Source organism: Rhyacophila brunnea, unplaced genomic scaffold, assembly GCF_057557595.1.
Source record: "Rhyacophila brunnea isolate RB1 unplaced genomic scaffold, BYU_Rbru_1.0 scaffold_2, whole genome shotgun sequence".
In the NCBI taxonomy this organism is placed as follows: Eukaryota; Metazoa; Arthropoda; class Insecta; order Trichoptera; family Rhyacophilidae; genus Rhyacophila; species Rhyacophila brunnea.
This window is the reverse complement of record NW_028232859.1, coordinates 1,417,527-1,444,166: the sequence shown is the minus strand read 5'-3', so window position 1 is coordinate 1,444,166 and position 26,640 is coordinate 1,417,527. Positions and strand designations below refer to the sequence as shown.

Sequence of the window (26,640 nt, the reverse complement as noted above, 5' to 3'; positions counted from 1 at the left end):
ATCTAATCAGCAGTCAATGTGTTTTAAGTGAGATTGCTGTTTTCAAAATTGGCCATATCCATATTATGTCGAGCTGTATGCAGTGACATCTAGTACTGGAATTACGAAACATGCAATTAAATACAATTCACTCATCATATTCTTCTAGAAGTATCTATATATTTCCAAATATTGTCGTCACCAATAAGAAGTCGCCATTAACTTAATCTTAATTAATAAAGTAAAATTAACATTCAAAGTATGAATTATTATTCATCAAGGTAGGTATTATTCGCATTATACCAAGAACGCACCTTTCCATATGCGCTGAGTCAGTGTATTTTTGAACATCTCTTTGTGCAAATGGTCCATGTTTCACTTTTTAGCCAAGCATTATTGAAATATCTTCTGCTTGACACACCATCATAATTTAACTTATTCATGATACATACAACATGAGGAAGTTGATTTACCTAAGAGAAAAATATACACCAACATGTTAAATATTCGGTGCAACGTTACCATCTTACGTTTTTCTTGTCAAATCAAGCATTTTTATAGACATACATTGCAAAATTTACGTCTGGCGTATATCATTACATCTAGTGTTTTCTGACAATAGCAAACAGCTAGAATATCTCACCTGATTTGCTTTAAAAGCAACATGATGACGTTTTGTATCTTATATGATAATTATTAAGTACACACATTTTTGAGTCTAGAAACAATATTCACATTCTACAAAAACCAAGTTTTGAGAAATTAGCAAAAATAATTACAAGATAAAGAAAACTTTTCATATACTTACAATGTTTTTAAATTTTCTGTTGAATCATATAAACTTGACTTGACTAGCTTAAACGATAAAAAAAATGTACTTGAAAGAAATAATACTGAAATGTCATTTTGACATTTTATATTGATTTCCATAGTAACGCACGTATATATTAATAATTTAGTTGCTAGGACCCCAGACCCCTAGCAACCGATAATAATGGATGTGATTACGGATTTCTTCCGAAATAACTTTTCATACAAAAAAGAATTAACTGAAAATGAATTCATTTCTACTTAAAGATGGCTAAAAGTATTAAAAATGCATTGGCATCGTGTTCTGATATATTCTAAAAGTTTCAAATGTCTAGCTAGTCGGGAAGTTAGTTAAAAATCGATTGCAAGATTTGTACCGGATAAACAACCACCGGACAAATAAGAATACGACCTAACAAAAACGTTGTAATATTACTAGAGTATGTACTATTTGTCGTAATTACATAATTTATTGAACTCCCATGAGTGAAATAAATTATTTTTAAATATAATATATTAACCTTTTAAAGCCTCAATTGGATGCGAACTCCTGACAGTATGATAATACTGAGCCCTGATTGAATAGTTTAGTTCCAGAAGATAATTCACCTAGTAGTGATTTTTAGAATTGATTTTTTCACGGGTTAAACCAGTGGTTTCCAAACTTTACGTTCATTGCATCTAATGCAGAAAATTCCGTTTCGCATAAATATGATGTTACGAATGGTAGTAGTACTTACTTTCATTGCTTTTCTTGACAAAGTATTATATTATTCTTCAGTTCGATTAAACCAAAATTGAACAAAGGTTTTTGTTTCCATATAGCCATATTTATTAGTCAGGAAATACACTACAAATAATTATAAAATGAAATTCTACATGTGAATTATCAACAATCACACACACCACACACACCACACACACCACACACACCACACAATCACATCAAATTGTATCACACAGACACATATATTATAACATGTAACCGACACAGCCCCGCAGGCGACTTTTTGAAACTAATACATATAACGAATTTGTGATGTGTGTTTATCTCACTTAACTGGTCGATCCGCAACGCCGGGTCCCCGGGCTGAAGCCTTGTCAGCCCCCCTCTTGTGGGGACCACGCACAATAGTATAGAAATGAGGTACAATAAAATTAGTCTCCATATCTTCATACAGATTTGAAAACAACCTAACTTTTATATGACTGTTTTTTTTTATATAGTTTATAACTAGCTGCCGTTCCATAAACTATACACTTGCAAACTGCAAATCTGTGGCTACAGTATTCTGTTAAACTTTTCGCGCCTCCCTTTGCAACAGTCTGCGCCTCCCCTTGCAACAGTCTGCGCCTCCCCATTGAGGCGCGCTCTTCAGTTTGGAAATCGCTGGCTTAAACTGACTTTTCATATCCAACTTTTTTCTTTACATGCCTTTACAAATGCTTTTAAAAACATTTGGCTTAGGTATTTATACGCTTAAAAATACGTACATAATTGCAATACATGGGTAATGAATGATACAACCCATGTGATGACCAATTTTCTTACATGCATTAATTGTTATTTGTACGTTTTATTTATTAGTTGCGAAACAATAGCTGATCATGCATCAATAATGCTTATTTTGTAAATAACAGTAATTGACAACACTGATCCAATGGTGTCATTTAAATATCCTACTTGACATAAGGCATAAAGTCCACTAAAGCAGGCTTGCGGGGCGCTCGCGCATTTTCTATGTGAATCATCGAAAATACAACGTAATCAAATACGCCAGCGCACACTGGATTTAACGACGCCTTGTGCCCGCCTGCCTCATGAGTCACGGTTTTTCGCTTCTCAGCGATACGAATTAATGAAAATATAACGTAGTCCATTCATTGAACACGGCAAGCAAAATCACGCTCCTCGAAGCGTCGTCGACAGACGGGCGAGAAGCCATTATATAAGAACAGTGAACTCTTTGTTTAGTTATTGCGTGTCCGATATTAATTACAAGCCCTGAGAAATTTAATAATATTTTTATTGCTTTGTTATGAGAGACGCTGATAATAATAATTATGTTGTCCTCCTTGAGCCCCTTATTACATAGGTGAAGGGTAATGCGCGGGTGGGAGTGGGCCTACTCAGTAGTGAGCGCGCCGAACGCTTTTTTGGTGGGCTTTATGCCTTACTTTTACACTTTTAACTTCTCCCCCTCGCAAACTTATACTATCATTTCACATTATTTTCTTCTGTATAAACCGCACCCAATTTCTCCGTACTATTTATATATAATTAAGAAGTGACAGTGAGAGTAATTTGTATTGATGATTCTGTCACAAAGAAATTAGAGACAATCTGTCTCTTCTGATAATAATTGGGTCAGACACCTATTACTGACCTCATTGCAAAAACAATCACTCATGATTACTTATCTTTGCCATGATGACAAAGTTTTTTTTCATACCCAAGTCGGTACTTACTTACTGGGCAATCCAATGTTACAATATTGAGAGTGACAGAAGTCATTTATTATCAGACAATCAATGATATAAAAATTTTTACAATATTTTGTGACCTAGAATTGAAAAAAATGTAGTCTATCACTAATGGACTGCGTTATGCATTTATTACATCAACCGGCACAATAAAACCAACGTTAAATGACAACTAGTAGTCAGTGGGGGTTCACATTATTTTCTAAATGATTAAAAAAACTTCTGTGATTATTTGTCAAAGAATAATAAGTTACCACGATCAACCAATTTATTTTTATTTTTTTATACTTTACGTTTACCTCCACCTAAATTCAATCAAAATTTCAGATCCGTCTTTGGTGAGAATGGATGTTCCGGCCCATAGAGGTACACAAATGAATTTATTGCTTATGGGATCATGTGCTCCAAAGAAGTAACCGCCATTGGTGCTGTTCAAACTTTTGTTTTGATTTTATAATAATTTAAGTATAACATTCATATATGTTAATAGTTTTTTTTCTATCCTCCATCGTATACCATCGATAATGATATAAGTACCCAGTGGCGCACCCAGGATTCAATATTGGGGGGGGGGGGGGCAAAGAGGAGAATGAAAATTAGTCCCATAGGCTCTTTTTCTTCTTCACAGTCTAATTTCTCGTTTATCGGCCTTTTGTCTATTGCACTCGGTGTACCTACACCATGGTCCCCACATCCTGAAACGGACCCTCAGGCTAGGCTATTTGGCGGGCCCCCTATCTACCGCTAAAATTAAAGGCAGTGTGAAACACTACATTAACGTTTTTCAAATTTTGTTTTAGATCAAATTAAGGGTACTCATACATTGAATTATTGGCGATTTTTAATACATCTACTTTAATAATGGAGCTGTCGAGTATCGACACATAATAATCAAAAAATATATTGCACAATTATACAATTGAAAATGTATGAAAATGTAACATCAGTTAAAAAAAATTGTTTTAGCGTTATTACAACAGGTAAAAATCCTATCCTACAAATACTACTAATTTAAAAAATAGATGTAGTACCCATGTACCGAAATATCCGCAACGCAAAACACGTATTTACAATATTTATATGCGGTGAACACCAAGTGATAAACAGGTCGTAGGTACATATTATAATATATGATCATAAATTACCACAAATATTCTTCAAAATTTTTAATATTCTTTAAAAATCTATTTTAGTATTAATGCAATGGAATTAAAAAACATTCTAGTGTTAAATGACCCCTGGTTACAATAGTGATTCACAGTGTTATATTAACCCTTTATTGGCGATGAAAAAGGGCACGGAGTGCAAACAAGAGGGACTTAAATGTCCCCAATAAAGTGTTTTCGACGCTTTCGTTTAAGAGCTGTGGGAGAAAATATCCTTACTAGTGTGAAAATCCCATGGTTCCAGACTGCAGCGATATAAGCCTCAGGGTTTTCGCTAACCCTGCGAAGGGCTAAATGATTCCCACTTGCCTCAGACCCCAGAAAGGATCTTGCGATGACGTCACCAGTCAGACAGCATCGATTGTTCAGGTAAATTTGAAACATAACTTTTAAAATACTTCATTTCGAAGAGGTGATCTTCAAAAGAAACCCAGTTTAAATATTAGTTAATAAGGTCAAATTGGACTTTTTTGAAAATTTCCTCTTGATTTATTTACTAACCCAAAACATTAAGCTTTTTGTTAACATAATACAATTTAAATAAATCTATATTAACCGTGTTCTCGTAACTTTATTATAAAATCATGTTCGTTCCTGAGCGGATCATGTGGGCCTCCAGGTTATCGGTATGGTTGAAATATTGAACCTCGATTTTATATTAATAAGAAAGATTTCCAAGTTTTACAAAAATATGTGTTTTTACTTTATTAGATTCGAAAGAACCTATTACTTAGGGAGGTACTATATTTTAATGACAAACATAACCATCTAAAAATATAAAATAATAAGATGGTATCATTTAGCGAATTCACATTTTATAACGCTTTTTTAATTACGAGTTTATCTTTGACTTAAGTATATTTCTTTACAATGTTTTTAGGATACGTATGTGCCATGTATTGATGCGTATATTGATTAATTAAAACACTCTTTAGCATTTGCCCTAACATGCTTTTAACGAGGGACGGTTGTTAGCCATTTTACCTGGGTTCTTGCACTCGATCAAATATAAATCTATAAAACAATATGCATTTGTTGACCAGATGCGGGTTAGAAAACGTGAAATGGAGCTTTGTATTTATAGAAAGACGACCTCTCTCTACCAATTATGCAACAAGGCTAACGTTAGTTAAAACAGCAATTAATGCAAGAACTTGTAGGTATATAATAAATTTGATTATAAAGTTTAGTGGAATAATTTAATAACTCTTGATTAATATTGATCAGACGTGATGTTTATTATTATCATTGCTATTGGAGTCGATTATGTATTATTGTGTTTAGTCTCTCAAGAGTTGTAATGAACTAATGATGATTAATATGCCTTACTATTATGACTGTGAGACTAAGATAAGAAATCATAGTGTCTGGCTGGATCAAAGAAGCTGTACACATAGTATAAAATATAGTCTGAACTCTATACTAAAGTAAGATCTCATAGCTCAGGCGCCATCTGTTGCCTGTCACTGGAAAGCAGATATCGCCAATTCTGTGCCACACATGAAAATAATATTTTAATTATATCGTACGCATGCAATAGTATTTTTACTGTATCCAATCAATGCAGAAGTTAACTGTCATTGTTATCAAAATATTGTTTCGATCTTTAAAGAACAATATTGTTGATTTGGTTATGGTATTAATACATTTATAAATAATAAATATACCTATAATCTAACCACTCTAATATAAAGCGATCTTATATTCTAGCTAAGACAAAGAATTTGAAAAACATCATGGTACCTAATGGTGATTGAATAAAATAAAATACCTTATATGCCAAAGGTGTGTTTGGCAATATAGGTATTGATAATATATTCTAGTGACGTAGATTTGGATTGGGAACCTATTATAATAAATTGTGCATAAAATGCCAGAGGCGATGGGTTAGGTTAGCAAGACGGACTATGTACACATTCCCTGAGAGCATGATAAGAGAGCGCTGTAAAATTTGAGATTGCTGAACTGCACCACGGGTGATTTAAGAATGTTCGAAATGCGTCAGCGCTGGATCATCGTATTGTATTTTTGTATTCTTTTTAATACTACAGCAGGCCATGCGGACCAATGACAGTAGTGTAGTGAAACAGCAGTATATTTAGTAATACAAGAGAAACAATCACAAACACTCAGGCTTTGAGAATATCACATAAATATTTATAGCCTTATCAAGGATCGAACTGGGGGCCCCTGGATGAAAGGCCAGCGCGTACGCAATGGACTACGAGAGCCCTTACTACTTACTGTAAAAGCATTTTGATCACTCCAATCGTTTTATTATCATGGTTGAATGGAATATTAAAAATAAATGTGTAGCTGTCAGTATATTATTGATCAAATATATATTGTTAATGTATCAAATTATTCGACCTCAATAGTAAATTCCCAGGGACTCATATACCGGTAAACAACTGTCTACCTGTATCAGCAGATTAATTGGCGATATTAAATACGGTATCGCAATGGAAAATTAGTCCAATATCCATTCCCAAAGTATCATATTATATTATGACTGTAATAATAATTATAAATAAAATTCACAGCTACTCGTATTTAAACCGCTGACTCGTTCAATATAATTATGTATTGGAATATAATGTTTAGGTATTACTTTCGACTGTATAAATTACGAATACTGATTTATCAAAATGTCACTCGAATATACGTTTCCAGTCTGTTACCATCGTAGTCTCTATATCGCTTCGCCCAACTTCTGATTGTACCGAGATGTGGACCTCGGATCCGTACCTATCATAAGTTTAGTATTGTAACATAACTGCTGTAACATGCTATTGTACCAACTGTTACGCCAAATAAAATTCGCTCATGCATTCATCTTCGACCTGTCCATCATAAGAAGGACAACCCAACAAATGGAAAAGTATTTTTGACCGTAAATCAAAATTGTGCCAAAATTTAACATGCAGTTATAGCGAAAACGACTCGTTGAAGATCGCGGCAACGTCGATGAAATTAAGAGGAAGAAGAACACACGACACAGCGACAGTCAAAAAAACCAAATACTATTGTATCAATCAATGGTGAAACTATCAGGGAATTAAAACTAATATTGTGTTAATATCAGGGAATTAAAACTAATATTGTGTTAAAAGTTTGGGACGCCTGTTTTTATGGGCACGTCAAAAAGCATCTCTCTTTCCACATGTTTTTGTGTGGAGTGGTCATCGAATCTCGGATCCCTTTTTAGATTAAGCCACTCCATTTCGGAGGCTGATGGCCCTCCTAAACGGTAATGGCCCTTGTAAATGGTACCTATAAATTATTTAAATGATTGATTCCACTCGGGCGACTTGATTATTCAAATAAAGTCGATGTTTTCAGACGATCATCCCATTTTTTATTTGGTTTCTTAATTAAGTTGTCTGGCGTTTATTTAGTATCAGACAATATTGCTATGTCATGGCTATTAGAGAATCAAATTGATTTGATAATTGGGTTGTTTGTGTTTGATTATATTCAATCATATGTATAATGTGCTCACTATGGAATGATCTGGAAACATTAATCTATGGTTAATTACTTTACACTTACAGTTGATTTATTAGTATACATACATAATTTTGAAAACCACTTCTGAGAAAATATATTATAACCAATAGAAAAAATCTTTTTGAAAAAAGCAAGACACCTCGGCAGGGAATTGAACCCTGCATCTCCTGGGTTTACGTTCATTATCCTCCGCATTATCCTCTATGCTACAAGTTGACATAATAATTGCGACAAACTTCTTTTTTCAAAATTATATACTTATGTTCAATAATTAGAATGGTACATTCTTAAATCTTGTGAATTATTCGTTGAATAAGAGAAATAGTTAATTATTATTAGTATACATTTCTGTATATTAGCTAGTATTAGTTATTAGTATTAGGTATATTAGGATCGGCATGGTAAAAAAACACAATAATTATGCAGTAAGTACATATTCCACATAATAAATATTAAATTTAATAATGCGCTTCAATCAGATCTTTTCAACCAATACAAAATATATAATATAATTGTATAACTTTACAATTTATACTAACAACTTTAAAGTTTTTATTTATTGAAGACATAAACCATAATTAATCTAATATTCGAGGAACTTGACTATTTACAAATAAGCCAATTAAATTTACCGTGCCTTTTGGGAATTTAAAAACATAAAAATATTTATTGTTAGGTATTTAACTAAGTCGAGCTGTTTAAAATTAATCTAATTTAATTTATAAAGAGGTACTGACTGTTAATAACATATTTTTAATACTACATATTGTGTTTTATTTTAGTTATGTACGAAATATAAAATAATCACTTTCCACACTAGACAAAGTGCCGCAAAGCCACTACCACCCATTTTTCAATCATCAAATTTTATGTACATTCATTATGTAACTACCTATTTACGTGCTGTATTTTATTATTTCTTCTGGACTACAAAAGGCAAAGAAAATCCTTAAAGCGTTGATATGCATATCTACTGGCTATTAAAGCGCAAAATATGGTCTCAAGCGGTGTATTTTTCTATTTGAGAGTCAACAGAAATAATATTGTATTGTGAAAATACTGTGTACCTACCAATAATTGTTAGATTAGGTAGGTACGTTCTTGTTCAATTAAAAATTGTGGGAAAAGTACAAAAAAATAAACATAACTTATTAATGTGTTTGTTTTTTATAATGCACTGTGTAAATAAGAGTGAAAAGATTGTTATGTAGAATCAGCGTGGTTGCACTACATTCAGAACTGACTTTCAAATGGAACCACATTTTTTGTCATATTGTTTCCTAATCATTCTATTACTAGGCATGTAATTAATTGTAGGAAGGTATACGCCATATTATATTTTACAATAAATCGAAAAAAAATATTTTCTGTCTCAAATCATCTCTATATCCAAAGCAATTGAAAGAAATAGCTGAATTTCTTCCTATCGTGAACTTAAAAATACTGTTTTTGCCAATGTTATTTTTCGTGGAAAAAAATAGTATTAAAAAATTACAATTTAATTTTATCAGTTATTTTATTTTTATTCTGTGTAAAATTTCCACGATTGTTTATTATTTCTTAATCAATATCATGAAAAAATACTTACGTGTATTGTAGAATACATTTCAAATTTATCTTTTTTTTTATCTTCAATTCTCTGTATAAATTAGAACGAAGGTTACCATACTAATATTATAGTTTGATCATTTATTTAGTTCAAGATCCACACTTGACATAAGTGTTTATATATAATATGATATCTGTCGGACACTAACGCGGCGGGATGTGAATCAGTGACTCCATCTTGATAAGCACCGATTCTGTCTACACTCCGAGCACGATTCAATTTCGATACTGGCGTTTCAATTACAATTATAAGCGCATCTTTGGAAACATTTATTTATGAACCGGTGCTGAACCTTTCAAGCGGAAAACTTATTTACCCATGGCTAAGTCATATTGCCAAATATAAATATTATCAAACAAGGGACACATATTCTGCTGATTTAATTATCATGTTAATTTCAGCCTTGTAATAAAACCTATTTTTGTAAGTGTATTGTACTCTGATTGGGTTCCCTCCCTTTTTATTGGAAATATCGGCAGGTTTGCCATATATAAAGGTCCAAAATGAAGATTTCTGTGAAAGAATGTTAGGACTGAAGAATAATTGGTAATACTTTCTAGTTAGGTACTGTCTTGCTTACTGTAAGATGGGAATCGACAGTTTAAAAATCTTTTTATAATAACCTATCGCAATACAATATTTTTCTCTTCAGGGTAAACTTTCAGTTATCCGAGCGCAGGTTATTTGTGCATGACATGACAAGCTATAAAAAAATATCTAAAAATTATCGCAGCCCAAGTATGCATGTGTGGTGTGATGTTTGAAAGAGTTAAGAAAAATTCATCTATACGTAGAAAGCGATTTATTGGATTCTAACGATGTATCTGAGACAAGTTAAATATCTGAATTATGTAAAGGAATCATTGAGAAATGTATGATTTTAAAATGTTGGTAAAGAAAACATCGAGGCGTGGTTAGAACGTAATTTATGCAATAGGAGTTTCAACATTATAGTCATATTGATTCATGAAGATATTTTTCTGCTCTTATCAGTTAACTATATGAGGAAGAAAATGAGAATGCATGTGATGAAGAACAAAATATCACATCTACTAACGGTACTAACTTCTGTTGATACTTTATTATTAGAGTACCTACATCTAAGTAAAGCTCTGAAAAATTCATACCAATGTTAGAAATACGTTAAAAGAATCAGTAACGTTCCGTGGAGGTAGGCAGATTGAGCGTCGCTTGGGGTGGCAGTTACCCGAAGGGCGGCAAATCGAGCAGAATCATTATTTATATATATATATATATATATAAATAGCTACCCAAACTTAGTAATACTTAACGGAAAAATATTTCCATTAAATAATTCAGCTCACTGGTTGTAAACAAAATGTATTAATTATTACTATAAAAGTTTTAAAAGGACTATATTTTTTTTATCGGGTTCGCGATGTCTTGTTTACTTCCGTTGTCCTTAGTGAACAGCAATGACACGTGTAGATATGCAAATAATATTTGAATTGTAGGTAGGTACATACTCACATTAATTTAAAATTTATCCAAATATGTTTGCTAATTACTCGTTTTAGAAGTTGTCATGCGTATTTCGTCTCTGTTCTGGCAGAACACACTAATTAGAGAATACTAGTTTTGAGTAATTTGACTTTGAAGTTGTTAAATTGTTTGAAATGGTCTATCATGTGAGTTTATTAAGTAATCGTAAAAAGGATAACTTTAAAGTAAAGACTGTTTATTTATTAAGAAGATTTCCAGACAGTAAAGGTTGAAATAAGAAACATTTTGGTAAAACTAACTCAATATGTATTTTTTTCGAATTAGTGTCTTCTGCCAGAACAGTGACGATTTTTAAATCTACCTATCTGAAATCGTCGATTCGCAATATTGTCTATTGAAGCAGAAATGGCATTTAAATTAGATTAATTAGTGATATTGTTAGTAATGTATCCATACAACACATTTCTTAGATATTGAAGTCATGAAAGGATGATAAAAAGTACTGTAAGTATAAAAAAATGTGGCGGCATTTTGGCACTGCCTAGGAGCGGCATTTTGTCTAGGGGCGTCACTGAAAAGAATTATAAAAACAGACAAAAGTTACAAATTTTCTGAATTAATAATACATTATTTATTTAAAATAATAGTCTGCATTAGAAAAAATTCAAGATCACTGGTTGTGGATCTCTAGAAGAAACTTTGAGTACTTGCATTATTTTTATTGAATATTGTACTAGGTACGTGTCAGGCATAAGGGCAGTCGAAAAATAAATAAACATTGTATAATCCGAGTAAAAAATACGAATAGGTATCTACCAATACTTAGTAACCATACTAGTTATATTTTATTTGGTATCAGTTCCCATTGTAAGTGCACACCCACATACCTACTAACATTGGTTTCGATACCGTTTGAATCTGACGAATGACTGAGTGATCACGATTTTAGTTAGAGATCACGGGTTAAAATCTTAAACCACGAACAAAAGATTTTTTCATGTAAAAGAAAAATAGTTTCGAAAAATATTATCGCTTCTTCTAGTATTATTGACAGCCGTTGGATAATAATATGATTGTCGGCATGAAGCCAGATTGGTGATCTTTAGGGTGTGATGTCACCTATGAAGAAAATCACAACCTACAATTATATGTATTAATGTTTTATATAAATAATATTGTCCTTACTTCTTTCTTCTTCTTTCACCATGTCACGACCCAGCGTTGGGGCATAGCGCAAGCAACTCTTGCGCCTCCCGCCATTCCAGACCTGCAGCGCGTAGATCGATTTTGTAGCACCGCTGCAGGGTGAGGGAGGGTCGGCCATAACGACGGAACCCTTGAGGCTGTGCAACAAGGGTACGAAGTGTCACACTCTTTGACGGCATCCGGAACACATATCCCAGCCACGTAAAACGTCTCTTCGTGATTACGTCAATCACCGAAGGCTGCTGTGTCTGCTCACGAACTCGGGTGTTTGTAACGCGGTCGTACCAATGTACCTACCCCTAAGATTCGGCGGAGACATCAATTTTATTCTCAAAGCTCAAAAGCCGATACCTTTAACGCTTAGTAAGATGCCATGTCTCACAGCCACACAGGAGCACAGGTAGCACGCACGCGTTGAATAAACGGCATTTGGTCCTAACAAAATACAGCTTTGACCTCCATGCGACTCCAATTTCGCTGAATGCAACCCGCCATACCATGCGGCAGTGACGTCCCTAGACAAAATGCCGCCCCATGGCAGCGCTAAAATGCCGTTCCATTTTTTATACAGTATTTTTTATCATCCTTTCATAACTCCGAAATCTAAGAAATGTGTTGTATGGATACATTAGGTAATAACAAAATATATATCACTAAAACATACAAAATATTTTTTCCTCAAAATAGGGATTAGTTGGCGTTGGTAATACAGTGGCTTTTTACACATTGTGAACATGACAAAAAAAAATGCAGTCTTGTTAAACCTTTTACATTAATTAATACATTTTGTTTCCAACCCGTGAGCTGATTTTTTAAATGGAAAGATATTTTCGTTATTACTAAGTTTAGGTAAATATTTCTATATATACGAGATGATTCTCCTCGGTTTGCCGCCCTTCGAGTAACTGCCGCCCCCAAGCGACGCTCAATCTGCCTACCCCCACGGGACGTCACTGCCATGCGGATTCCAAGCTCACTAGAAATACTTACTTAGCTTAGAAGAAAATCAAATCGAACGTTTTCTTAAGCCGGCTCGCACATCACAACTCGCCTTGTGTGCCTGACGGCCATAAATCAAATTTTCTGAGACCGCCGACGAATGTTGCATGCTACAACATCGCACATCTGCCTAGCGGCAAACGTCAAACGCGAAAAAGGAGAAGTCTCTCGTCTGCCATTTTTATTGTGTTGATTGTATGAACAAACGTCAAATGCGGTGACCAGCGATGAGCGAGAAATGACAGTATAGACAGAGACAGAAATGGCCGATGGCCGCAGGCTGTGCGCTTGCGCGGAATCGACATTTTTAGATTTCAACATACAGGCTGTAGCAAATGCGACATGTTGCATCTGCGGATCGTCTAGTTGCATTGGCCAAAGCCTGCATGTCGATGTCCGGCCAATATCGACTCCGCGCATGCACACAGCTGCCGAATCGGGCGAATCGGCCATTTCTCCCCAGACTGTCGCTGCGTTTGGTAGAGCTAGAGCTAGCAGCGCTAGGCAGATGTGCGAGGTTGTGATCGTGCAACATTCGCCGGCAGTCTCTAAGGTTTTAATTTATGGCCGTCAGGCACACAAGGCGAGTTGTGATGTGCGAGCCGGCTTAAACTCGTCAGATATTATTTTAATAGATTGTTGGGTTAACAAACAACCGTAATAGTGTCAAACATTGACAGGTGGTATTCTCATTATTATCCAATATTCCCAAAGATATTACACAAAAAACAATAACCTGAAAGTTGGATTGAGTTCATTGATTTTCTTCCTCCAGAATCAGATTTACCTTTTCTTTGCAGATTCTTACTACGTGTATTTCCAAACTACCTATTAATAAGTATACATACTTATATGGTTTTTGAGTGCAGTGATTGATGGATTACCTCTAAAATTTGGTTGATTTAGAATCCGGTATGTGATCCAGCTGGGATTCTGGACAAGAACTTCTTTCCCAGGATAATATCAGGTTTACCAATCGTTAGATTGAAAGTCATATTTTTGTATAGTTTCCGGTCTGTTTCTACTGATAAAAATAATAACTTTAGGTATGAATGAGCATATTTTGCTTTTTTTTTAAATCGTTAAAGCTATGGTTAAATCATGGTCAGCGATTGAACCCTTTATGTTACAGTAGGTATTAAATAGGTGCAATTATTTTTTTAAGAAATTGGCTCACTCAATCAATAAAAAATCAGTACTTAAAAATGACCCATTTTTTTATTCCTCGAATCATGTTAATAACATAATATTATTTTTTTAAGTTTTTCTGCGAAACTCGTTTTGAATAAAACGATCACGAAAATAATTTCGCATTCAAGTACGATCGGGTGTGTAGGTACTTCTTCTTTCTGGAACAGACGTGACGCTATGGCGGTTTCGCGGTTTTGTCACCAGCGATAACAATGGTGGCGCCTCACTACTTCCGAGAAGCGCTCGTCTCGCGGTTCATCACAATACCGCGTAAGTGAGATCAAATTATACCATTCAATATAGTAAACAAAAAGGTACGGACTGTACTTATCTTATATTATAATTTATAATAAATAACACTATGACTGGCTTTTCTTATGATATGACGAATAGTATTGTTATATTATACCGCAATAAGAACCTCAAGGTAGCATGAGTAATAAATGTTTTTAAGAGGCTATTTTGTACACGTAATGAGATCAGTCAGAACCTTTTGTCATTGTACAATCTATGGCTATGTACACATGGTAACACCGTTTGGGGATGTAGATGTAGGTGACCAGTTCATCAATGGCTATATAGCTGAAAGATCGCTAGTATCAAAGCTTGGGTAATTAATTATAGGCATAGGTAGGATTTGACAGGGATTGTCCAGGCTTGACGATGGGTCCTGAAGTCCTAGACCCAGACCCTAGACAGTCCGTTAGTTTGTCCCAGTTACGGTTTATAGTGTTATAGTACGTATTTTCTGACCCACACGCAAGAGATTGATATTTTTGATTGAGATATAAAACGCCATCAGCTATTGTTTTTATTTACATAAATAATTGTATTCAAGATTTTTAACTTTTATGAAAGGCGTCGTCACATCATATCATATGAATTGTGTGCATTTTTGTTATTGTTATGTCAGTCATCGCCAGTCAGTGCAAAAATGAGTTTGTTGAAAAACGGAAATTGTATAAATAGTATGTTACCAAGTGAAAAATATCCGTTTGGATGAAACTGGTGTTGTGTGTAGGTAATATAATAATTGTGGAAAAAGTACTAATTAAATTATTATAACAAAAGTGTTGCACTTGAACTGTTTGTTATCAGGAGCACACCAAGCGGGGTCTTACAAATGCGAAATATCGGGGCGGCAAGATTCAAGAGGGTGGCAAAAGTCCAAAAAACCAGTTAATTCAAGTTTATTAATTTAGGCTTTTGTGCTCCATCAATACCTTTATATCGATCGTTCCAAGTCGCTTTGCATTACAATTCTGAATGTTATATTATTTAATAAGTAAAATATGACATAATTTCTGTTATGATTATTTTGATGATAAAATATTTTTTTCAACTTTTCTTATTTCCACTATAAAAAAATACTAAGGGGGGGGCAATGTTGGGCTGGCAACCGGGCGGCAGACACCAGTTATATTTAAAAACATATCGTGCCACCAAGAATTAACAGTGAAAAAATAAGTAAGTATATGACTAAAATTGATTTTAGGCCAAGCGGTAATCGCTCAGTCGAATTGTTAAATTCTGTGATATATATAGTTCATAGATCATAAACATTATTTCAGAATGTGAGTAATCTAGTCTAGTTTCTTTTTATGTAAAAATAGAGTTTACAATCGCTTAAGAAATAATTTTATTATCTGGCGGAAGTTTTATACGGTTTCATCAGCTGGCCTCAAAAGATGTAATGGAAGTCTTGGCAAGTCGCTAATTATGCGACTCTAGCGACGAAAGCTGTAAGTTTTCATTTCGTTGCGTCACCATTGTGTTTATTCAAATATCTTCTGGAGTGTCCCTCGAACAGCTGATTGTCGAGACGGCTGGCGCCTAGCAAACGACTGGCACTAGTATCTGAGGGGCACCTTGAAAGTATTCGTTAGCCTTTTTAATTAAATAATACACAGTATTATATCACTAGTTATTTTAAAAGCTTAAATAATTACAGTGATAAAGTTCGTTGATTGATGTAACAATTTTCTAATTTCCTGGCTGCATCATTATCAGTTTAGTCAGCATTTACTTGATGGAATTCCGTTTTACAAAACGATTGTATAAATTATTTTTAATTCTAGAATTATATTATAATAGAATTGAAATAGAATTTATATTATAATTTTATTTATCATTACCATTACCATGTACTAGGATGACTGTAAGAGATACCTAGATGTTATTTTTTTTTTGACACTTATATACATTTCAAATTATGAAAGCATATTTTAATTTAACAGTGATTCGTTTATTTTTCTACACTTTTAATTTTAATATACACCTTAGATTTTTCAACAGTGGTACCGCGAGAAATAGCCGGTGGCTCGTGGATATTTTTTAAAATAAACATTATAAAGATGTTACCATCCAAATATAGTTCCACGGTCGCCGTGCGGCTTAAGCGTTGGACTATTACGCCGTGGGTCCTAGGTTTGAATCCAGGGTCTGGCAAGTACACATATTGTTTTTCAATTTGTGTGTGAGTCAGGGTATGGACCTAGGGCATAAAGCCCATTGACGCAGCGAGTGCGGCGCTCGCGCAAAATTTCTACAAGTGGCGCGTAAATCATCGAAAATACAACGTAATCAAATACGCCAGCGCCCACTGGATTTGGCGACGCATTATACGCGCCCGCCGCATGAATCATCGTTTTTTCGCGAATCACCGCTTCTCGGCGATACGAATGAAAGAAAATACAATGGAGTCCATTCATTGAACACAGCGAGCAAAATCACGCTCTGGACGGCGTCGTCGATCGACGGGCGAAAAGTCATTATTTAATAACAGAGAACGCATTGTTTAATTGTATTGCATTTCCTTTATTTTGCTGATTGAATAATGTCGTCGTAAATATTTATTACAAGCCCCGAAATAATATAATATTTTTATTGCTTTGTTATGAGAGACGCTGTAAAAATAATTGTTTTGTGCTGCTTGGGCCGCTTATTACATAGGTGAAGGGTAATGCGCGGCGAGAGACGTGTGATTATGGTTATGAATAAACACTTAATACGCCGACTTCGCCCGCTCGACGCGTTCTATGGGCACCATCGCTTATAGGTATAAAATTCTTCTCCGAATTTGTCAAAAGATACCAACATAAAATTTTTAATAAATCGCCAATGCTATCCGTTTTGAATATGGCGTAAAGTTAACAATCTCGAGTTTTTTTCTTCATAAATGACTGATCTAAATATTGTGTTAATAATTGGCAATATATCTTATTTTCGGGGAATATTTTTTCGAAAATCCTCTCGTAACTTTCTTTGTTGTGGTAATTTGAATGACGTATTCAAAGTCAAACAGTTTGAGATTTAAGGACCAGCTGCTGCTTTCACACTTGCGTAAATATATCACAACAGAATGCGATAACTCCTAACTCACACATTACAATACTATAGAACTACCATGCAAGTTACATCAAAATTGTACTTCGAAGACATCTTGGGAAACTCTATATAATTCCGAGTTAAGAGGTATTTCATTGAGACATCGGTGATGTAAACTTACTTTGATTTTCATATTGTGGTGGTCATGTTACGTTGAGTAGACAAGTGTTTCTGAAACTTCTGGAATTTAAACTCACAGCCACTTCTACTCTTGAAAGTTGTATCAAATTTGAATTTCAAGTTTGCTGTCACTCTAATTTAAAACCCATTTCAATGTGTCAAAAGTGAGAAATTAAGTAAGTAAGAGAATGTACCTAATAGATGAGATAATTTTAGTATAGTGAATATTCTACTACCTATTAGTTTTCAACTATCACTTGGTTTCTTCTAAATAACAATTATACAGGTCTCTTACTTACTTACTTGTTAGATACCTGTATCATTATTTTCTCATTTATTTTGTCTATGGAAGTACCTACAGAATACAGTTAATGGATAATATTTATCCCTATTATTATATTATCTTATACATATAGGTTTATTTATTCTTTTCTTTGTCTTTTATTTACTCCATCTCTCAAGAGTAGCACAAACAAGGAAATCCGAACCGGACAAGATAAAAATCTTCTTCTTCTTTCTTTGCCCATATCCGCCCCTTAACTGGAGCATATGGACACCACGCGGCGCCTCCAAGAATCCCTGTCGCTCGCCAGTCTTCTTGCTTCGTTCCAGGTCAAACCAGCATCCCGTAGCTCCGCCGTATACACTCTGTAGATTGTATTTAGCGGCCTTCCAGGACGCCGGAATCCGGTCGGCTTGAAGAGAACTTTAACCTGGCTTGCCTGTTCTTCAAGCCGACCGGATTCAAAAATCTTAGGCTGCGTGTTTTCTTTTTGTTAAAAGTATTTCGATTTAGTTCTCTTTGTATTCAAACCGAATTGTATAAAATATATGTATATATATTGTATATCAAAATAAATTATCTTATTTTATTATAGAGCAGGGATTATCTCTTCTTTAACATCGTTGACACCATTTTATGTTAGGAGACGAATTCACAGTGTATTAGGTATGATGTTTCGCATCTGATACGGTGATGCAGCGAGGTAGGAGAGATGATAGTTTATCCCTTCCTTAGACTAAAGATACATTGTTTATCCCGATTCCCGTTGTTATGATGGATTGCCTTGGATCCGTAAATACAAAATCACGTGTAAATACAAAATAAGTTAGATCTTGTTCTTTTCTGAAGCCAATTTAGATGTTAAAATCAGAGGCCAACGCCAGGTAATGTAGCGATGAAAGATAATTACTATCAAGTCACTATATAAATGGAAACTGTAACATGTACATGATCCACGGTTATTTGATTTAATAACGGATACAGATTTTGAGTGACAGACAACCAAACACAGCACTTTAAGAGAGGACGTGCGCCGCGTAGGTCAAAATGGAGATTTTATGCTATTTTCAAAGCATGATCCTGGACATTCCTTAAACATTTTAGATAATCTATTTATATAATTTTGAAGCCTTATTATCCTTTATGTTTATTTTAACATTTGATGACTGCATAAAGTATTTTTATTACATAAAATAGTATTCATTTAAACCTCTCGATCTAATGTTTTAGAATATAGTCATATTTCAGTACATCCATGTGCAGTGGTGTTAAGATTTTTTAGATTTATTATTTTTTAAAAGCATTTATTGAACTATTACTAAAATTTATGTTGACATTATTATAGTGAAATATTTACGATAAAAAATTATATTGATAATCTCTGTGATCCCAAATTTGACAAGAATTAGGCATTTTATTATTCAAAAAATGGGCAAGATTTACACATTCGAAGATAATTTTTAAGATATGTCTTTGATCATTCAAATGTGATAAACATTCTACGAATAATGTTTGCTTTATAATAATTATTAACCTAAGAATAAGGTAGTATTTTTTTGAAATACGCCATTTCTATTATCATTTCCCAGTGGCTAACCTACACACTTATGCTACAACATATTTTCCAATTATATCTAAATATTTTAGGTACCTGTTATACACATAAAAGTCCTAAGCCTAGAGATTACATTGTTCTGATGGAATCGCGTAATGCCAGGGCATCCACGAAACCTCAGAAGATTGACTCTACTATGAGCTTACGTTATGAAATTGCTATGTAGTGTTTGTGAATTAGTCGTTGAATTGCATCTTATATTATTACAACTCACGAAATTGGTTACCTACGTGTGATTATTCTAGATCACAGGTTATCAAACTTAAAAAAAATCTAGTGCCCCCCATATTTTTTTTTAACTATTGCCTTAATTTAAACTTTAACCAAAACGCCATTTTGGTCAACTTCTGGAGATGTCAGACTCATGAAATAAAAAGAGGGAACGAGACTAATGTATGCGCAAGTGACTCTTGTTTTTCGTCTATACGGGTCTCCAAGCATTCAAGCCTAAAATCGCATCTCATATATTTCGGATAGGGATGGGTTCGCTGCGATCGACTGAAAATTTTTGTATAAAAAAATATATCTGAAATCACAGACAATTTTATTTTGCATCCACATTATTACATGCATAAGCGACACTTGTTTAATCGGTCTATACCAGACTCCAAGCATTCGGCTAGTAAATCGCATCTCAAGTGGTGTCGTGTCTAGATTCCGTCGGATTTTTATAGATAGAATTTGTCTGCCGTCGCCCCTCTAGATTTCCTTTACGGCCCCTAATTTTCTTTGAGCCTTCTACTGCCCCCCTGAAAGCCTCCAGCGCCTACTTTGAGAAAGACTGTTCTAGATAGATCGATGGTATACATTCCTTATTTCGAGTGCAATACAAAAAATAATTTACAGTGTTGAGTGTACAAAGTATATTCTAGATAATATGTTGGTGACGACTGAAGGTACTGAGGTAAAATGCAATAATAAGTATTAAGGTAATAAATAATATTCTAGAGAAAATATGAGCTAAAATAATAGTGAAAGCGGATATGTGGTAGATAAGTAAAGAAAAGAATAAATTCCTTGTTAATGAATTTGGTATTGAATTCTAGACAATAGAATAGATAAGTAATCATATTATTATAAACAAGTTTTAACATAAAAACTTTACTTTGAGATAGATATTCAAAGAATTTAACAATATAGGTACCTAGATATAAGTACCTACAATTCTTTTTATTAATAAACTTCAGTGACTTACCTAAGCTCCCGTTACAGATCATTCAGGTCCATGGCCGATTGCACAACCGTATTCCAGACATCTCTATCCCGAACTCTCGTTTTACATTCAATTATACTCAGCTCTTAGGCATAAAGCCCACCAAAAAAGCGCTCGACGCGCTCACTACTGAGTAGGCCCCCTCCCACCCGCGCATTACCCTTCACCTATGTAATAAGGGGCCCAAGAAGCACAAAATAATTATTATTATCAGCGCCTCTCATAACAAAGCAATAAAAATATTATATTATTTCGGGGCTTGTAATTAATATTCACGATGACATTATTCTACCAGCGAAATATCGGACACGCAATAAAATTAAACAATGAGTTCTCTGTTATTAAATAATGGCTTCTCGCCCGTCGATCGACGACGCTTCCAGGGGCCCTATGTTAGAACTTGCGAGTGCCAGCTGCCCGGTCGACATGACGTCATATGAAATCATTGTGACGTACTACCGGTGTGATAATAGCATTCGAGAAAATAACGCTACTCAGACAGCGGCGCTATTCATTGTCACCATACACATATAGGTGTTTCATCGTAATAATATCTACGGTGAGCACTGCGCGCTGGGCGGCATGCCTCGAGCGTGTATTGGCTGACGTCACAATTACGTCATGTCGTCTGGTGCCACACGAGTCGATAGTTAGGAAATCGCGGTGCAGAGCGTGATTTTGCTCGCCGCGTTCAATGAATGGACTGCATTGTATTTTCGTTCATTCGTATCGCCGAGAAGCCAAAAAACGATGACTCATGGGGCGGGCGCGCATAATGCGTCGTCAAATCCAGTGTGCGCTGGCGTATTTGATTACGTTGTATTTTCGATGATTTACGCGCCACTTGTGAAATTTTGCGCGAGAGCCCCACTTGCTGCGTTAAGTGGGTTTTACGCCTTACATTCATTTTCTCTGCGTCCTTCTTGACGTTACGAAATTAAGTTTTAAATATTAATATAAGTACTATACGTATAATAGACAATGTATTATTTATATATTTCCCAAAGCGTTGAGATAGTCAGGTAATTTTGCAAGATATTGCTTTATTGGCGATATAAATTATTACAAAATGTTTAACTTTGTAAACCATTGATGCAGGCGGTTAGCAAGCAAATTCTCAGTACCTACATACACTCGCAGAACGTTGGGTTTATTTCTCGCCGATGATTCACAAAGAGCGAGCACACTTCTCCTGTCATCAGTCAGCGTGAAATAAAACAAACCACTGCGAGCAATAAAACTGTTATTTTCGAAGAACCAATGCGATCGCATCAACCTGCTGTATGCGTGATCACTTAATGATTATGACGTACTACTATCGAAAGTATATTTGCATCCCGCAGGTCCTCGACGATTCGCGGTCGCCATCTGGACACCGGGACAACTGAACGATTGACATTTTGGCGCAGGAAAATATTAATAATTCATGAAATACAAGCTTAGTACTTACGTTACAATTTGACACTGCAAGTAACCAATATAATATATTATGGAGTACACACCTAAGATTTACCTTATGATAATAGTCAGTCATGACAATACTCTCAATTCCAACAAAATTAATCAATTGGATATATCCAGGATTATATATACAGCATGTTGCCTAATTATTTTTATTAATATTTTACGTTTATACCTACTGTTTGGTTATAAATAATATATACCTAGGTACTCATGTAAAGCATTTATTAGTATTTCAGGAGAATAAAAAAGAATATCTACACGAGAACATCGTTGCAAAATAATACATATTATTATTATCCAATTGAAAAGTCTTTTGGCGACGAATTTTAAATACATACATTTTATTAATACGAGGAGTTGTTGTGTACACACTTGTACATCAGAGGGCTGCGGGTGAATAGGTAATAATCATTTCTATTTGGATCCAACAGCCCTATTTTTAGTACACGATGAAATTTATGCTCATTCTTTATTATGTATCTCTGTCCATATTTCAACTAAAAGCTAGAAAGCCTGTCAGGAGAATACCTACTTCAAAGGAACGATGGGCCAAAAGAAGTCTGGCACCGTGAATGGCAAGCATTTGAGGCAAACATCTGCACCGACATGAACGACCGAATGCAGCATCTGATTCCCGCTCGTCTGTGGGTCATTTCGCCGTAGGAAATGTAGAGGCCAGTCGATGTGGTAAAGCGCAATCACCGAACGACGTAACTCTAAGGAACTCCCAACTGATGATAATATACCCAAAGGTAGATCTCCCAGGAATTCAAATTGAATACATCGTAGGCCTAAACCACATACGTTGTTGTGGACATGCCCGATGTGCATATAACATGGATATACATATGAACATACCTAATGCGCTGATATAGACTGACGCTCCACTGGAGATTCTCAAGTGTTGTTTTCTTGACAATGTGATTTTGTGTTTATGACTGTCATTCTGTTATAACTACTAGCACACGAGCGACTGAATTATGTAGATACCTACCTATTATATTATGCTTACTTTGGTAATAAATTCCACAAGTAAAAATGTGCGGGTACTTGATCCGCATTATATTAACCCAATTTGTTGAGTGAATGGTTAGGAACTTATCTTCCCAAAAAGTCTGTTAAGATATAGATCTATGTTGAAACAAATGTTTTGATTTAGGTACCATTTTTGTCTGAAAACAATCGACGTAATACTCAATAGTCAATAAGTATTACATAAAGTCTTTCAAAGTAATATCTCAACATCTAAAAGCTAACTCGAAATACACAAATTCGTTTTCGATGCAAAACAAACGGGTAAATTTAACTGGGTGAAAATAGATTTCCCTCTTATCGATGAGAAGAGTACATACATAAATACTATTTCCAAGCTTTAGGTACTTACAATCGGATGCTTTGTTAATGAACACTATATAAACATACGTGTGGTGGATGAGTACATATATTCCACAAAATCCTTGACGTTCCTCGTCGTCCAGTACGTAAAGCGCTGGTCATTCATCCGGGGGTTCCAGATTCAATTGCCGATGCGGTGACGACTCATTTATATATCTTACTTTTAATCTGGGTATTTGTGATTGTTTAACTTCTATTGCTATTATAACTACACTACTGTTCCAAACCGTCATTTGGCTTCATGGCCTGTTGTAGTGCTAAAAATAAAATAATAATATACATATAAAACATATTGTTGCATCAGTCAGTATGTGGCCAATTGTATCAGATCACTGACATCTTGGACCTAAGAAATCTTTCGTCCAGAATCCAACTGCTTGCCAACAATAAAAATAGTTCGGAGTCCGAGACTAGAGCCTTTTAACCATATTATATTCCCTACTGAGTGGATAATTAAATTTTAATGTACGAACCAATATAGTACGGCACGCCGGTTGCGAATCTCTTTCAATGATAGTTGTTACATATTAAATTATGAACCTAAACCGAATAAATCATAATGCACCTACTATTATTTCCGTGTAAATTTTGATAGATAAATCACCAGCCAGTAATCACAATAATTTATGTACGAGTCTGTTCACCCTTTCACGGGGTCAAAACCGAAAGTTATACCCTCTAATCAGTATTCAGTAGGCGTTCGCGCCAAAATGTCGACGCCATTTTAATTAGTCCGAGATTTTGCTCGAAATGGCGCTAATTACGCACGGTTCAGACGCAAAATGGCGGGCTTGGCGAAATGTTCCCGCCAAATTATTGCACGTTGCTAATTGCTGGTTTTATGACATTTTTAGTGGTTTCCTTTTGTTATTTTACAAGGGTTAATGTTTCAAAGTTTTTTTTTATATTAAATATTTGAAACTTCAAAAAACATTGCGGTAAAAAACATATTTTCTTAGACCTTATATTTTTTGCCGTTGTGGTTAATTACATAGCTACTAAAAATGTTTCAATCAACCTCTTCATTCTTTTATAATGTAAAACCTATACTTACATAATATACATATACATCATTATTCATATTTTTCTTATTATCGGGTTAATTTGTTTCATTTAGTAATAATATGATAATTAAGAATACTTGTAATAATTTGAAAGCTTTGAAATTTTCTTCGATACCTATACCTATTTATCACACTCCATTCTCCGAGTATACAGCTGCGATAAGGTGGCATCACTTGTCACTGTCGAAAACCACCTGCCGCTCCTTGCAGCGTGTAGATTACTCTTACAGCATCGCTGTAGGGTAATAATCCATGTGGTATGACGATAGAATCCGCGGAGGCCGTTCCCCAAATCGTGAAATGGCGTACCCAATCTCTAGCGATATCCGAAGTGACATTCGAATATTCGTGACGCGTTCGTATCAGTTTAAATGCAAGACTCAGTCGAGACATTAACTTCCAAAGTTCTACAATAATTTGGAAAAGCGCTACCGCCTACTATGCACTGTCACTGTTGTCCTTAAGACATTAAGGCTATACTTCAGCTAGGCCACGGTCTAAAACGATCGTGACTACGCGACGCGAAGATTGTGCAAACGACGCGTGCAGAACAAAATATAATTTCTCATAAAAATTCAACATGCGTCCATTTAATGTTATGTTTGTTCTTCTATTAGTAATGATAATAATATATTCATTGACATGTTTTCTTTTTCAAGTAAATGGGTAACGTTTTTTAGTCATCTTTACACGATTTAATAATTAATTCCCCCGACGCCATCACAAAACAAATATACTTGTTCACAGTTCTACTTTTGCTCTCCGATTGGCAGCGAGTCCGAAATTTCGTCGCACCTATAGTTGAAAATGATTTGCCGTCTCACTGAAGTATGGTCTTAAAACTCTTAAAAGAAACATGAAATCGTTACAAAACAATATACCTAATATACCTATACAATGTTTGTTCTTGACAGTAATCAGTAATTATGACATATTATAATGAAAATGATTGTCAATATTTTATTACAACAATTAATAAGTGAGTATCAAAAACACATTGTAGTATCATACATATTATTATGTATTCATTGCAACCCGCGGTGCAATAATGTTTGTGATATGCAGGGTAAATTGTGATGCAGTTTGCGCTTTCCGTACAAATACTAAATCTATGTTATTTTTTCTTTCTTCTAGATCTATACAGACTGGGCAAACCATTACCTGGAGAGGGGCAGGAGTGCAAGGCGCGTGCGCCGGCTGGCAGAATGCGGCGATGGGGAGGTCCTCCGGGACCTCCTGGAGGCTGTCACCGGGCAGAGGGTTCCGGCCCTCAGACAGGTAAGGGGAATTACTTTACTCTTTTTTGTGTTTTTACAATACCGGCAAATACAAATTAATGTTCCACAGAATACAGACTACCTACTAAAGTAAATAGTTTTATTTAAATCTACTCTATAGTATTGGCTCTGTAAATTAATGGATTTCTTTCTTTACATGTCAATGACATTACGAATTATTAATTTAAGACGTTCACACATACATGATAATATTATGTTCATACTACCAAATGGGTGTAACAGATCATAATAATAAACATTTTTATAAAACAACGTGTGTGCAAATTGCTCACCCAAGTGGAATTTGTCGATATTCTACTCAAATTGGTTTAAATTGCCCTCTCAAGTATCATTAGCAATGCCAGGCTAGTTTAGCACATTGAACTTGGAAGAATGAAGAATAT

At 34.8% G+C, this 26,640-nt stretch overlaps 1 protein-coding gene across 2 annotated transcripts in view; it reads left to right on the top strand.

Moving 5' to 3' along the window:
- The window catches only part of sick (sickie), a 573,525-nt gene that overhangs the window by 248,778 nt on the left and 298,107 nt on the right, over positions 1 to 26,640 (top strand). For both annotated transcript variants that reach the window (XM_085946480.1, XM_085946481.1), the window contains one exon: positions 26,094 to 26,237. In XM_085946480.1, coding sequence (XP_085802606.1) covers positions 26,094 to 26,237 — 144 coding nt within the window. The remainder of the gene's footprint in view (positions 1 to 26,093; positions 26,238 to 26,640) is intronic.